At 36.4% G+C, this 17092-nt stretch overlaps 1 protein-coding gene across 1 annotated transcript in view; it reads left to right on the top strand.

Annotated features, from left to right (window-relative positions):
* Positions 1 to 17092, top strand: part of LOC150101321 (uncharacterized) — a 338470-nt gene that overhangs the window by 221605 nt on the left and 99773 nt on the right. Inside the window, exon 7 of the mRNA XM_090400766.1 lies at positions 8020 to 8181. Coding sequence (XP_090256892.1) covers positions 8020 to 8181 — 162 coding nt within the window. The remainder of the gene's footprint in view (positions 1 to 8019; positions 8182 to 17092) is intronic.

The raw sequence follows: 17092 nt of genomic DNA on the forward strand, positions 1-17092 counted from the left end.
AACTATGTCTCAGAGATCCCAGTAATCTTCGGACAGGCTGATGCTATCAGTGCTACCAATTCATTTCCTTTATTATGGATATTAGTATAAAGAATAGAAATGTCACTGTTTCTATGCCAATCATTATCCCTTCCAAACTCTGCTGGATTCAGCATTACCTTATATATTCTCCCTTCTCCCAAGAAGAAGCCACCCCTGCTACTTTCCACCCTGATAATTCTAGTGTTCCTGCATTGATGCACTGACTCATTCAGAGAACATCAATCTCTCCAAATGCCTACATCCTTCCTCGTTCAAATGCAAGTGGTCTCTTGCATACAGTTCCTTTCTGTCCTCAAATGCTCTCAAAGCACCCACATATTCCAATTCTCTCTTCTGACACATTCTGGCTATTATGCTATTCATTATTACTGCTCTTCTGCTTGTCATTATCATACCTGGGCAACAAACACCCTATCTTTCTTCTCTGCATTTTCTTTTGTACAATCTCAAGCATGAATCTCAGATCTCTCACCACCCGATTTACACTGCCTCTCAAGTCATTCATGCCTATCATCGCAATAGTCATTATGCCAGTTTTTGCATGTATTTATTTGTCTACTCCACTATATATGATATGATAATTGTTTCTTTTGTTCCTTTAAGTTTCTTTTTTGTTTCTGTAAGAACAGCAATTTTGATAGGATGGAATTGTGGGCATGGGAAAATGGATGTCCGTTTAACGTCAGTAAATATCAAGTCATGCACTTCGGTGTGATTAGATATCCAATGTCGTATTATATTGGTGGGATTATGCTTGAAGAAACTGATGAGGCTAGGGATCTTGGAGTGTTAGTAGATAGGAAGTTGAAGTTCAGGGGCCATGTAGCAAAGATTGCAAATACAACTCAAAAGATAATTGCAATTCCTGAGACGAATGTTCATGTGTTGAGAGTGCAAAGGAGAGTGTTAAAAATGATATCAGAATTATAGAATACTGATCATGAAGATCGAGAATTTGTAGACTGCAGACACTAGCAAACAGGAGAAAGAGGGGGGGGATGATACGATTGAGACTTACAAACTTCTGAAAGGGTCATTTAGGATTTTAGCTGATGGAATTTTTCAATTTATCGAGGGTGGGGAAAGGACATGAGGGCATCCTTGGAAGTTAAAATGAATGATGCTGAGAAGGGGATGAGGGCTAGATTTTTCTCTCATAGGGTGGTGCGTGATTGGAATGAATTGCCATTGGATGGTATGAGTGCAAGCAGTGTGTGAATGAATTCAAGAATAAGTATGATAGCCGATGTATGTGGCCTCCCTCGATGAGACCCTAACTCCCTGGAGGTCTCTCTTAATAATAATATTTGCTATAGATACATTGATTGTCATTCATGTTGTTGTTGTTGTTTTAAAGGAGAAAACACATATCCAGTGACAATAATTAAAAAAACGAATTGTATTTAGTTAATTGGATATTCTCAGGGGCTCATATTGTGTATCCATTCCCATTGTCTAGTTCAATGGTAACATTGTTATAGAATGTGAGCAAGTTGCTAAAACATGACCTTCCCTTAGAAACCCATGTTGCTCATTGCAAAGTAGAGATTCACTGTCAACCCATTTCTGAATGCGAGCCCTAACCAATTTTTCCAAAATCTTCACCACCACTCCTGAGATACTAATTGATCAATAGTTGGATACATCAGCCTTTGTACCACACTTATGCAATGGAATTACCATAGATTCTTTCCATTCCTGCAGAATCTTCTCTGTTCTGAGACTCGTGTTAAACAACCTGATCAAAGGGATAGCCAGTTCAGCTGAACACTCTTTCAGCACACGTGCTGATATCCCATCAGTCCCAATTGCTGAATTCTTATTCAGTTTGTGCAACAGCTATAATACTTCATCCTCATACACCTGAATTTCTTCATCCAGTGAAGAGGCAGCAGTGAGCTCAATGTTGCATACACCAGGTTGATAGCTTTTAACAAAATGGGCACTCATTAGTTGAACAACCTCTTCTGCATCTGTTACCTTCATGCCATCTGCATTTAGAAGAGTTATTCTTTCATATTCATTCTTTCTTTTACTTGCAGCATAGCGATAGAATTCTTGTGGGTTCTCTTTAGCCAGTTTCTTTTCATACTCAGACTTTGCTTTCCGTACAACAGTTGTGACTATTCTAGCCTGCTGCTTATAATTTTCATAATGCACATCATCCTTATGCACACGGTATTTCTTCCACATCATCATTTTCTTACGAATCTCTTGCTTAATAAGATTACACATCCATTTGACTCCTATCTTATTTATTCCTCGAACTCTCGGGACATACTCTGATATTGCATCATTTAAGTATTGTTTAAATACTTCCCATGCACTGTCGATATTCTTCCCATCCATCAATTGATCCCATTCCACTGAACTCAGTATACTCCTCAGTTGGTCATAATTTCCTGCTTTGTAGTTCAGCATATAACCTTTTCTGAATGGAACATTCATATATTTAGTCACTTCCCAAGTGAGTATTGCATGATCACTGTCACCAACTTGAGGCAGAATAGTTACATCTTTAACTGTCCTCTGACACTTTAATCAAATCTAAATTTGATTAAAGTGTCAGAGGGCATTAAAGTGTCATCTGACACTTTAATGCCCTCTGACACTATAATCAAATCTAACACTCTTTGACCTCGAGTTCCTTCTGTGACAGAAGGAAGCAGCATGTGACATGCTGCTTGAGGAAGTTGTCCTGCAACAGCTCAATTAATGCATTTTCATTCTTCTCATGAGGTTCTACTGCTACCTAATCAATATTTGGATAATTAAAGTCTCCCATTATGATTTCTCTTTTTGTGCTCATCATGTCTATTTGGTGATGCATTTCTTCTTCACTAGCAACTGATCTGCATATGCATTTATAATTAATGTTATGTAATAATATTAATTATTATCTCTAAATACAATCTCTATTTTCCATGCTCCATCAGTCCAGACAGTATTTTTATCTATTAATTACACATATTCTACTCTCTAATCTCTACAAAATTCTCACAAAAGTAATAACAAACAGGTTAACACCTCTTCTAGACTCAAATCAACCAGTAGAACAAGCAGGATTCCGTAAAGGCTTCAATACAGCTGATCATATTCATGCAGTAAAACAAATAATAAAAAAGCAGAAGAAAACTAATTGCCTCTCTGTTTAGCCTTCATTGATTATGAAAAAGCATTTGATTCCATCAAAACTAATGTAATAATCAATGCACTGCAGAATCAGGGAGTTCCTGGAGAATATATGGACCTCCTCCAGACAATATACCTCACTGCAACAGCAACAATCCAACTTCACATGAGTAGCAATAAAATATCAATTGAAAAAGGTGTCTGACAAGGAGACTGTCTATCACCCAAAATCTTTACAGCAGTCCTTCAAAATATATTTAATAATATAAACTGGACAAACCTTGATATAAAAATTAATAACAGAAACTTAACACATCTAAGATATGCAGATGATATCATAATTTTTGCAAACACTCCAGAAGACCTTAATATAATGATAGAAGACCTATATCATGAAAGCAGAAAAGTCAGTCTAAAGATAAACAGAGAAAAAACTAAAATCATGTTTAATCATTTAGTAACACCAAAAAACATAATAATAGAAAACAATTTTTTTGAAAGAGTCTCTTCATATACATACTTAGGCTCATTGACCTAAACTGTGGACTCCAGAAGGAAATAAATAGAAGAGTTCAACTTGCCTGGAGTGCATTTGAGAAAATTGAAAAACATTTTTCAAAATGATGATGTCCCACTCTGTTTTAAAAAGGAAGACATTTAACCAGTGTATACTTTCAATCATCTCATATGGTTGCGAAACTTGGTCGCTAACAAGAGCACTGGCAAATAAATTAACAACTCAAAGAAAAATGGAGAGGTTGATGTTAGGCATCACATTAAAAGATAAGAAGCGAAACACCTGGATAAGAAGCCAGACTTGCATCACTGACATCATTCTTCACCACAAGCGACTAAAATGGAATTGGGTTGGACATTTATCCAGAAGAGAAGATGAGCGATGGACCACCATACTTACAAGATGGATTCCTAAAGAAGGGAAACGAAGTCGAGGACGTCCTAAAAGAAGGTGGAGTGATGAACTGTCATTGTTTATTGGGGAAAGTTGGTCAACCATTGCCAAGAACAGAGAAAGGTGGAAAGAACTGGAGGAGGCCTTCATCCAGCACTGGACAGAAAATGACTGAAAAGAAGAAGAATATTCTAGCTGGTTCTTGTTTTCTGGGATGAAAAATAAACCCAAGTTTCTGGGACAGAAACTCTGCTACCTCCTTATGGGATTGGCTAACTCACCTTTAGCTGAGTTAACCAATCTCATGTTGTGTTTCAACAGCAAACTCTTTGGTGTACAGTACTTGGGACAAAATAATTAAGGATGGATATTTATTATCCTTTATTTTAATATGTTCTCTAGACCTTCTTATGAATTGAATAATAATGCCATTTGTTGGGTACTTCAAAAGTATGCATATAACAGTATATAAAACAGCTGAATGACATGGCTAGAAATAAGGATAATATAAGAATGGATATCACGAGGTTATTGAGAAGAATAAAATTAATAGTATGGTAGGAAAGGTAATTAATGTGTTGCCCAGACAGTGAGGAGGTGAGTCAGGGAGCAAAGCTTATGAGTGGTATGTTAGCAGAAATATATGAAGAGAAAGAAGTTTATGAATGTGTGAGATGAGTTTGAGGACATATGGAACTGTATAAGAGTGATTGACTGCATTTGAATGGTTTCGGTGCTGGTCATCTGGAATATCTGGATAGGCTACTGGTGGAAGGAAGAGTAATGAGTGCAGAGAATGGATCTCAGCAAGTAAGAAGCAATGTTGGAAGAGCAGGAGAGTAAGGAAGGAGGGGAAAGGCATATTTATTTATTGAATGGAGAACTGAGTAGCATTAATATGGAGAATAAGAGAACAAAAGTACAAGACAGACATGGAAACAGGGGGTAGAGAATTATGTGAACAGAGAAACAACATGAGAAAGGTTGATGCCTAAGGAGGGAGTGAATGTGTGAGTAGACATGAAAGGAATCAAATGGCCTGGGATGTGTGGGAACATTTGGATCTGGAGAGGATTTTGGGATGGATGAGAGAGAGGAATGACTGGGGAAGGGCATGGAGAAATCACATTTAAGAAGTAGTAAGAGTAGAAATTGTTATAGACCCAGAAGTGAACTGTTATGTTTGCATATGAATATTGGAAGTATTAGAAATAAGGGAAACAAAATTGTTACATTGATTGAGTTCATTCACCAAAATTAAAAACTGTTGGAATAAGTGTGTGGTTGGACAAGGAACGACATCTTAACAGGAATAGAAATGGAAGGATTTGATTTTTTTTTTTTTTCATGAAGACAGAAAATTTAAAACTGGGAAGTGGAGTGCTGTTGATAATAGAAATAGAGTTGTGCCCATGAAAAGGGGAAAATTGCGACAGTGGTTTTGAGGCATTATGGTGTGAGGTAGAGGTGGACAGAATGAAACACTTAGTTGGATGTTGCTATAAACCTGGTAATGTGGAAGGCAATGAAAATGAAATGTATGAGAAATTAGCCCAGGCAAATGGGTAAAGGGTGATTGTTATGGGTGGTTTTAATTATGTTAATACAGATTAGGATTACAAGGTAGCATTTGGAAGTAAAGAGAATGAATTTCTTGAGTTTCTGAGGGACAATTACTCTAGGCAGTATATAACAGAGGACATGCAATGATCAATAGTCTTAGATTTCATCATATCATTAGAGGATGTTATTAATAACGAGATGTTGAACTCCTTTGGTTGGTGAGATTGACCACGAAGTGATTACTTGATGGCCAGATATGATAAGGACTTCTGTCGGGTATGATATATTTGCAACTACAAGGCTGGTGATTATAAAAAAAACTCAGGAGGCAGCTTGCATTGGTATCATGGAATGTGGAGTTTGGAAAGAAGATCGATGCTATTCAAGAACTATCTGGTAGAAGCAATGTCTAAATGTATTTCAAGGGTCAGAATGTTAAATAAGGTAGGTATGAAATGGATGAATGAAGAGAATAAGTATGCAATCTGGAGCAAATAGGCATTATGGAGGCAGCATAAGAAGATTCGTAATAATAGTTTCCATGAAGTTTACAAAAAAAGCAGGCAAGGAGAGTGACTTGCTTAATAAGGGTAGCAAAATTGTGCTATAAACAACAGTTAACTAATCAAGGCAAAAAAATCCTATGTTGCTCTTTTGATTTATAGTCAATAGAAGAAAGAAAGAATGATTTATGGAAGGAAGGAAGGAAGGAAGATACTGGCCAGTGAAAACATTAGGAGAGCAATACCCCCAGAAGAGGAAAGTCACTAGTGGTGTCTAGTCTAGTCTAGTGTAATTCTAGTTTATATTAACAGTGTGCCTCAAGGGTCTGTTTTAGGGTTATTGCCCAAATTTCACTGTCATATAATAATGTAGGTACTGCTAAAGCATTGTGCTAAACTTTTATGTCAGTGATATTAGGAAAGGTTTGAATGGAAGATATTCAGTTGTTTGCAAGAGGATTTGAATAGAGTGAGTGAATGGGCATGGGAGTGGCATTATCAGTTCCGTGTTGCAAAGTGTAAATTCAGAAAACACAGATGGGAAGTAGAGTATACAATTGGTGATGATATATTGGAGGAGGTGGAGAAAATAAGAAGTCTGGGAATGATGGTGAATAGGGACCTAAATTTAGAAGGCATATTGCTAAAATTGTGAGGAATGCACAATGATTTCTGGCAGATGCAGAGGATACTGACTGGTAAAAGTAAGGAGATTTTGGTTCCGTTGTATATATAGACTCTATTAGGCCATATATGGAATACCATGCACAGATTTGGTCACCTGGTTTTGAAAAGGATGATGATATATTTGAAAGGGTCCAGAGGCAATTGACTAAGGTAGTTTCTGATCTGTGGAATGTTGAATATGAAGAAAGGTTGAGATGATTCAATTTACATAGTCTAGTGGGTAGGAGGAGGAGATATGATATGTAAGTTAGTAAGTGGTTTATATCAGATTAATGCTGAGGAGGTTTTTCATAGAATAGCAGGAGATGGAAGAGAACAATAGGTCATCCCTGGAAGCTGTATAAGAAGGGTGTGGGTAAGAGAGTGAGAAGCAGTTTTTTTTTTTTGCATGGAGAGTGATGAATGATTATAATACATTGCCTGAGAGTGTGGTGACTGCAGAGAATGCGAGTACATGGTACAGTATGACGAACTATATATGTATGTCTGTAATGTTGGGTATGAGAACAGATTAAGGGAATGCAAATCACAGAGCCCAGTGGATAGGAGGAGGAGGAGAGACATGATCCAGACTATAAGTTGGTAATTACAATATTAATGTGGATGAGATTTTTCATAGAATGGCTGGAGATAGGGTGAGAACAAGAAGCCATCCCTGGACGCCGTATAAGGAGAGTGTGAGCAAGGGGTTGAGGAGTAGGTTTTTTTTGCATGAAAAGTGGTAGATGACTGGAATGCATTGCTTGAAAGTGTGGCGAATGCAGAGACAGTGAATTCTTTTAAGTGACAGTATGATGAATGTGTAAGAGTGGAACCTTCCATAATGAGTCTTGACTACATGGAGGTCAGATGATGATAATAATAATAATAAAAAATTAAGATGCAGAGCTGTGTCTGTTACTTAATGGCTGCTTTACAATTAACAGTCAAAGTCACTAATTTCGCACATTCCCACTGTGGACCAAAATTTTGGAACCAAAAAAGTTTGTCAGTTATTTCCCAAAATCTATACATAAGAGAGTCTATAGTATTTACTTTTACAATATGAATTACTTTTGTAAAACTTTCAAAATATGAAGAAAAAATTAAAAGAGAATTGAATTTAATTATATTAAAATACAAAATTCTTTAACAAAATAAAATTTTCATTCTTAAATGGCATGTTATTCATTCTATTTTCAGAACATTGTGAAGGCATCAGGGACTGATGATGAAGGTTATGCTGATATTAAAAATGCACTATCCGTGATGGCAGGAATTGCCCATCATATCAATGAAATGAAGAAGAAGCATGAAAATGCTATTAGAGTCCAAGAAATACAAAGCCTTCTGTATGGTTGGGAGGTAATGTGTATGAAATATTTATTCAATAATTTATTCAATTACATTTGGAATAAATGTACACTTTCAATACATAAATTGGGATACTTCATTCTTTGAAGTCCATTAGCTGGACAGATATGAGTTTGACTCAAAGATGAGAAATAGGAAATAGTTTTTAGGCCTTTCCAGCCGAAGAGTTGTCTCTCTAGCAGATGTGAATAGGTATTTCTTTCTGCAAGACAGACAGAGTAATCTGTGGAGACATGCAACTGAGAAACAGTGTACCTTGTTAACCTCATCTGTCTTGGCATTGATTTTAAATAATCCTAACTTGAGTTTTCTTCTCAAGAAGGCTAATATTATGCAGTAGAGTGAATGTAAACCAGGAAAAAACTGAAGTTATATCTTCTCCGCGCAACCCGTGCATTTCTGTTTACTGCACATTTGATACATCCATATGCAAAGTAATGTCAACACCCTAACAATGAGAATCTGAATTATCTACTTCACAGAGCAAGTTCTCACATAGGGACTTAAGCCCATTAAAAATATATTTTACAAAAATGACTATACTGAAACAAAACTGTTAGTAAAATCATATGTGACAGTTGTACCAACAACAGACACAAGTTTTGGCAAATCTCTCTTTTCAGGATATTATTTCCATTATGAAAGGAGTCTATGCAGAAATAAGCAGGACATTCCAAAAATTATAATTTAAAAATAAATGCTGCAGCCAAACTGATGAACATTCTTGTCTGCTCAAAGGCCCCACTTTCACGTGTTGGTACATGCCATATAAATTGCTGTTGTAGCTTGCTATAGGAAAATAAGGGCATACATTATATTAAGAAAGGGGAGTACAACAGCATCTCAACTGAAGGTGAATAAAAGAGCTGAAGAAGTTAGAGAAGCTAGAAAAAGACAGCCAAGCAAGATCAGTAGAGTGTAAGATGAAGAAGTTGGTTATGAATGTAACCAACTTCTTCAGCTCAAGAACAGAAAAGCAGTGAGAGGGGAACATGAGGGAATAGTTACATAAGACGAAGAGGAGGACATCAGAATGGAAGACATCAGAGTGAACATGGATATACAGCATAGGGAATGAGATGATAAGCGAATGTACTTGAGAGGTTATTCAATGGAAAGATGAAATGCATGGAGACTGGTTAGGTCTGACAAAAATGGGATAGATTATGATACATTAGGGATCAAATCTGTCATTAGTTAATATTAAGCAAATATACATAAACATATTTAAATAGGAATTTCATATGTAAAAGTATCCAAAAAAAATTACTCATATGGTGAAAAAATTCAACAGTTATTCTGATTTTTTTTCTCTTGTTAAGAAACTAGTCTTTTCCTTTCCACAAAATTCAGAACACATTCCTATTGTTTACAGAATTCCTTGCTTATGTAATCTTAATTACTATGAACAAATCTCAGTCTGCTGAAGTAAGATGTGAAGAACATACAGATCACATTTGATTTCAACAACAAGTTCAAAGCTAGATAACTGGGAATTGTCCACATAACTTGTAAGGAATGTTATAGGCACTTTCATGAAGTCCATAGACTCATTGCAGAAGGTCCACTAAACATTTCACCAAACACTGAACATCACACAATACCTGTCACATGAATAGTAGGATAAGAGCAGAAAAGAGTAGAGCACTAATATTGCACATTTTAAGCTTAAAGATGCTTTGAACTCATTCACTGAAAAAGCACCTACAACTGACTTCAGCTTTTCATTCCATTCATTTGCCATTTTCCAAGCAAATAGGTATTTTGTTTAGAGATAGTTGGTGAGTTGTAATGTTTTCCCACTGCCTGACTATTTCTGTATAGATCACAAAAGTAAAAGGGAAACTAATTTAAGTAAATGAGTAAACTATACTGAACTATGCTGGTGATAAGAAACTAATTTCTTAGATGCTGAGCAGGTGATATTTCCAATACATTTTAAGCCATAAAAGACTGGATGTTATTCATTGCAACATCTCATCTTGTATAGAGATTGAAGTGCTAAAAGTAAGATTCAAAGGAAAGGGTTTGCAAGAAATAAGAAAGTTTTGCTAGCACTGAAGTTAACAAGCTCTTCAAAATCCCACTGAAGACAGGGTTGGAGATCAGAATTTAGAATTATAGAATTATATTCTAAATGGTTTCTTGATTGGTGCAGTTCAAGAATTGTTAAATAAGAAAAAAGTGCTGTACAGTGATCAGCAAATTCTGGATTGGATTTGCAGTCAAATAGGTTGTTGGAGAAGGTCATTGATGTTAATAGCAGGATGAGAGCAGAAAAGAATGGAGGACTAATACTGCACCATTATATATAATGTGCAATCAGAGAGAAAGCTGGTGACAGTTGTAGAATTCGGATGACAGATTGCATGGAAGGGGATCTCACTTAATTATTCTTTGTCAAATACAGCAAAATCCCTCAGCAATATCAACTACTTGAGATTCCCATAACTTTTTCATTACATTTGTTCAATGGTGGGTAACATAAGCAAAGAAATTTGTTGATCAGCAGTGGTGACAGGGTGAGTAACAGGCTCACCCTGTCACTGAGAAGAACTCTCAGAACCGGTTGGCTCTACACCGTGGCAGGCTCACCCCCCACCACCGAGCAGAGCCGCTCATTTGCTCATATCTCGAGGGGTAGCAATAGCCGTGCCTCAGTTAACTTCACAGGCTACAGCATTGCCATTTATTACCCCCTTCCCCCCAACCTGGACCTGGGTGACAGCAACAGCCAAACCTCAGTTAAAACTTCATGAGCTACAGCATTGCGATTCATCACCACTACCCAGACCGGATTCGACCTTTGTTGAGGTCTCATCAGTGAATAGGTAGACCCAGATGTAAATACTGAGGTTGAAGTGATGCAGAAGTTATTCTTTACCATACGAGTTTCTAAAACTCTTAGAGTTTCTATATTTGGCTTTGAAATAATGTTGGATTCAATATCCACTTAATTTGTATAATTTTGCATCGCCGAAGTGAAGCCTTTTTGGCCCTTTATTTATCTCAGTAATTCTTGGTGTACCATTTGGCAACTCGTATGGTAAAGAATAACTTCTGCATCACTTCAACCTCAGTATTTACATCTGGGTCTACCTACTCACTGATGAGACCTCAACAAAGGTTGAAACCGGTGGGAAGCTTGGGTGATGAATGGCAATGCTGTAGCCCATGAAGTTTTAACTGAGGCTCGGCTGTTGTTGTCACCTAGGTCTGAGTGGGAGGGTAATGAATGGCAATGCTGTAGCCCATGAAATTAACTGAGGCTCGGCTGTTGCTGTTACCCTTCCAGATGAGCAAATGAGCGGCCTGCCACAGGGTAGAGCCAACTAGTTCTGAGAGTTCTTCTGAGTTTTTGGAGTTTGACCTGTGCTTGAACATTCAACAAAGGTCGAAACCGGTCTGGGTAGTGACCCTCCCTCCATAATGTATAGCATCATACATGTCCGTAAGGAGATGCGCTTTACATTATGGAAAATACTAAGGATAGTGATCAGAACTTACTCCACCTTTACTACAAGTTGACCTAGCCTGAACTAGGTTGGCTTATGCTTGGATCTGCCAAAACTTTTATAGTTTCTATATATTCGGCATGAAACTCTTGGAGTTTCTAAAACTCTTAGAGTTTCTATATTCAGCTTTGAAATAATGTTGGATTCAATAGCCACTTAATTTGTATAATTTAGCGTCGCCAAAGTGAAGCCTTTTTGGCTCTTTATTTATCTCAAGATTTTATGTTTTTCTTTAGGAATAGGCTGAATATGGACAGTCTCCAAGATGCAGGATAGATACCAGTGGAATAGGAGAGAATAAAAAAGGCAACATAGAACTGGAGTCAACTGTGGAGTGCAAACCTTCAGAATCAACAAATACCATATCAGCACCTGATACTTTTTTGGTATCCAATTTAAAGACTTTGACCTTTTTCTCCCAGACATTTGGGGGAAGGGGGATATCAGTGCTATATACTTGGAAGAAGTATATAGCACTGATATAGACATTTATGATAATCAACAGTGAAAGAATTAGAGGAAAAGAAAGATTATTATTATTATTATTAGCATCCAATGTCTACATCCCATACATAAACAGTAACAACAACAACAACAACATAAATAGTGAAGGCTAAATCCCACTCTCTTCATAAAAGCTAACCCAAGCTTCGAAGTAGGTGGGATTAACTCGCCTTGCTCATCTACATGTAATCCTTATAATCAAAGAATGCAGATTATGTAATAAAACAGTCAGTAAAGTATATAACAATAATGAAGATACTGATATTAAAAAAAATTGTATATATGTAAATAGGCTGTATAATAATATGCTATGATATTGTTATTGGGGTAAAAAAAATTATGTACATTTATATTAAAAAAAATCACTGTAATCTCCGTTTGTATTGAACAGAAAATGTAATAGTATATTGATTGTATATAGGAAAATACTCTGTAAGATGATAAATAAAATGTTATCACAGTTTAATAAAAAAAAAAAATATTATTTTTGTGAGTAATGATGTACAGTTGACTCCCATTATAGAAAACTTGTATGAACCATAGGAATAGTTTGTTGTACTGGATCATTTGCTATAGTGATTTTTTTTTTTAGCATGGCATTCTATTTATGAAGCCTTGGTCTGAGACTTTTTGGTAGTTTGTTATAGCATTGTTTGCTATAGTCAGGGGCATGCCAATAGTGTCCAGCGCCTGTGTGCAAAATTTTAGTTGGTGCCCCTATACTCCCCCCAATAAAAAAACACTTTATAAAAAAGTTATTTTTAATATTTGGTGCCAATAACGTGAGTATTTCATTTATCTCTTAAATAGGAGGGCATATTTTTAAAGTCAGGATCATTAGCTACATGTCACATGTGTTCCAATATAAAAGGATCAAACTTTTATAACATCTCAATACATTTTAAAAAATTGCCATTGTTGCAATCGTGAAGTTTATTACTTTTACCACGAAGAGCTAGATTTTGTTTGCCTAAAAACTGTACTATGAAAATTATTCTTTTTAAACTTCATACCAACGTTTCCTTTCATTATCTAAAACTGTTTGCTGCAGATCAATACAAGTTTTATTTTTTAAGGATGTAATTAATTCTGTCCATTTTTTGTAATTGTTCAAAGGATTTAAATTTTTCTCCTGACGATTCAGGTACATTGCAAGATGTTGCCTATATTCTGCTGATACAAGCAGAATATAGAATAAAGTTAAAAACTGCAATAGATTTTCTTATATATATGTTTAGAGCAAATGCGAGTGTGAACGAGATTAAAGAAATTCAAACGTGCGTCATCCTGTAAACAGTAAACTCAAGCAAGTTCAAGTTTTTATTTGTTCACACTAAACTACTTGTTAGAACTAGGATCAGAATAAAATAAGATCTTAAGGAATAATAACAAATAAGTGATTATAAATAATTTGTTTAAGACAAATCTATAAAATATAATTAAAATTTAAACAAAAATATAATTTATTTTGATATAATTAATGAATAGTTTTTTTAAAGTATTTCCTTCTCGCCTGAAATCTTTGGTGCTTTTACTATCCTGGTGCCTGTGTGCATCGCACACATTGCACGTATTGCCGGTGCACCCCTGGCTATAGTGGAAGTCAGCTGTAACAGAACCATCTGAGTGCAGAAGGAGTGGAAGCACAATTGGCAAAAGTTCTGACCCATAACTTTAGCAAGAGACTAGAAAGCATGAGTATCATTTGATCATGGAATGATGCATGTTTCCTGCTTTTGACAACACATGGATGAGAGTGGCTGTTAGTGTTGTTCCATGGGAGACCAAATCAATATTAGATTATAGTTTGGAATTGCCTTTTGGACCAAGAACATCACAGTATATTTGGAAGGATCATTAATGAAGAAGAGAATATTTGGAGAGTGGTTAAGATTTGTGAGATCATTGTCAATAATGATGGATCATGGATCAGTGATCCAGGATCAGTGATCATGGATCCAAAAATCATGGATCAGTGCATTTAGTTAAGGAAAGTCATTTGAAGTTGTGAAAATTAAAATCTCTAATGATGACTTTATTATTAGGAAGGGTGGACTGGAGGTTCTCTCCATTTTGGGGAAGAGGACCCAAAACTGGTTTCTGTCCACTCTCTGGGTTAACAATTTTTTTTTTTTTCATTCTTATTTTATTTTTTTAATTCTTTATAATTTTTTAAATTACATTTACGCTTCTTTTAAACGTCTTCTGTGGTTGAAGAACACACTAGCAAGCAGAGACGCCTTGCCTCTTTATATAAGGCTTTAATAAGGCCATATTTGGACTACTGCACTCAGATCTGGACACCAGGATTCCATAGGTATGATGAAGTGATGGAGAGGATCCAGAGGCGAGTGATGAAGACTGTGGTAGCTATGGAATGCTCCCTATGAGAATAGATTGAAATTCTGTGGGGCTTCAAAAACTAGCTAATATGTGGAAAAGAAGAGACATGATAGACGCATATAAGCTATTAAAGGGGTTTTATAGGATTGGCACTGAAGACAGGAAGGGAGAGAACGGGAGGTCACCCATGGAAATTGTGTAAGAGTATGGTTAGCAAGGGTTTATCACACTCTTTATAGTTCCACCAGTACAAGTCTTTCTTTGATGAAAATTCTACACATTTATCCACTGCCTAGGGCACAACTGCATGATCACTCGATCCCCAATCAAATTGCTACCTTAGTTATGGACCAAGTTTCTGATGCTATCAACAGATTTAGCACTCTGAAATTCCAGGTACCTTTTGTTGCATGCTATTTTGGGTAATTAGTAGTAGTATAAATTCTATTTCCTTTCTTCCACATATTATTTCTTCCTTGCTTTCTAGTCCATGTCCTCATAGTTAGTCTCTCATAATAATTATTCATCCTATGTTCATTGAGCTAATTTACGAATGTCTGTAATCATCTTCCTTCTGTCTACAACAAAGAAAGATGTAGATAGTAGCAACCAACTATATAATTTGCCTGTTGGGTCTATCTCACATCAGATAGCCTCAAATGGACTCTTTCCAATAGCCCTGCTCTTACATTTCTGCTGTTCATTTAATCTTTTTGTTGCAGTTCCTTTGTTAACATCTGCAGTACTTCTTCCACTGTAATTTCTCTCTGTTCATCATGAAAATACAATATTCCTTACATTCCACATACCACTAATCTATAATTTTATAGATTAGTGGTATGTGGAAAGATAAACACCAATCCTCCCCTTTATTCCTGATGCTTCTGGCATATACATGACTTACAGTATGCTATTGGAGCCTGCAAGTACTATCCATCATTCAGTGACTGCCCATTCAGATTTGATACTCAAGAAACTAGTAGCATTCTTAAATAATTTTTTTAACCCTTATTTCCTCTCTCTCTCTCTCTCTCATTCCATACTTGTCACCTTTTAAATTATTTGTACATGATGTTAGTGAAGTGTTTGTTTACCTTATATTGTTTGAATAGATCTGTTTTATCAATTGTACATTAGTGCCTTTTCATCAGTGGTATTGAGCACTGATTCCTTTGTTGCTTGTCATCATGTTTCATGTGTATTGTCATTATCTGCTTATCCACCAGGAAGGATGATCTGCTGTGGGTTTCAGTGTTTCCAGAAACAAGTTTCCTGTTGGATGACACAGGCTTGGCAGACTCTGGCAAGACTATGGCTTTAACACATTCACTACTACTCATTTATTACAGCATATCCTCAGGTCATTCAGAATGACCATGCTGCAGGTCCTACACATCTACATGATTTGACTGCCCAGGCCAGACTGAGTTATGCAGCATAGAAACATGAGTCTTACAACACTTAGAAGCAGCAGTGGCACATACACAAATAGCGATTTGACATTTTAAAGCATCACTGTCACTGCATATGTTAAGAGAGAAGAAGACAGAGAAGACGAAGTGAATTTTCTGCCCTGAAGGGGGGGAGGAGAGGTTTAGGGAGATAGTTCTAGGTATTCTAGAAGTTCATCCTAGAAACTTGATGTCAGCCTGGCTGGCCAAGTGTTTAGCATATCTGCTCTCCAGCCTCCAGGGTTCTAATCCTACCATGGGCATAGATGTTTGTGATTGTCTTTGGAAATACTAGTGGTGGTCGGCGGTAGATGGCGTTGGTGTAGTTGTGGTCAGTTGGTGGGAGTTGTGGAGACAGCTGAAGAGCAGGTGCCCTCCCTCAATGAGTCTTTGAACTCCATGGAGGTATCAAATAATAATAATAATAACTTACACTGGGGTGGGGGAGTTTCTCTTCATTCTGGGGCAGAAGGACCCAAAAATGGTTTCTGTCCACTCTCTGGGCTAACAATTTTTTTTTTTTTTCATATTTTATTTTTTTTATTACATTTATTTATTTTGTAGGGGGATCCCCCTCTCCTCCCTCTTCATGCAATTTTATGACTGTAGATCCATGTGTGTTCACAGGGCCAGTTTGCCAGTTCTGACGAACGAAAAACTAGAGTTTATGGGTGATAAAAATCCTCTACTTCCTTATGAGACTGGCTAACTCACCTTTAGTCAAAAGAGACCAGATAAAGATTCCTCACGTCATGGAAGGGTATCGAATCCAGGGTTCTGACCAAAGGGGCTTCATCTATACTGACTGAGTTATGGAGGCTTGACTTTATTACATTTATTATTATTGAGACTTTTGAACTTCTTTTAATGTCTTTTCTGGTATTTTCCTTTTGGAAGGTAGTGATATTTCTGATTTTTCTAGACATTTCTGTGTTTTTTAGATAAAGGGTTAGTGATAATTGTTGTTAGTCTTTTTTTGCATCAAAAAAGTGTCTCAGGGGTTTAATGATAGCTATTATTTTTCAGGAAATAATAACGTACTAAAATATTAATTATAATAACTTTAATTGATACTTTCCTATATCTCGG

This window comes from Typopeltis vanoorti, chromosome 11, assembly GCF_054136105.1.
Source record: "Typopeltis vanoorti isolate ZY-2024b chromosome 11, IOZ_Tvanoo_1.0, whole genome shotgun sequence".
In the NCBI taxonomy this organism is placed as follows: domain Eukaryota; kingdom Metazoa; phylum Arthropoda; class Arachnida; order Uropygi; family Thelyphonidae; genus Typopeltis; species Typopeltis vanoorti.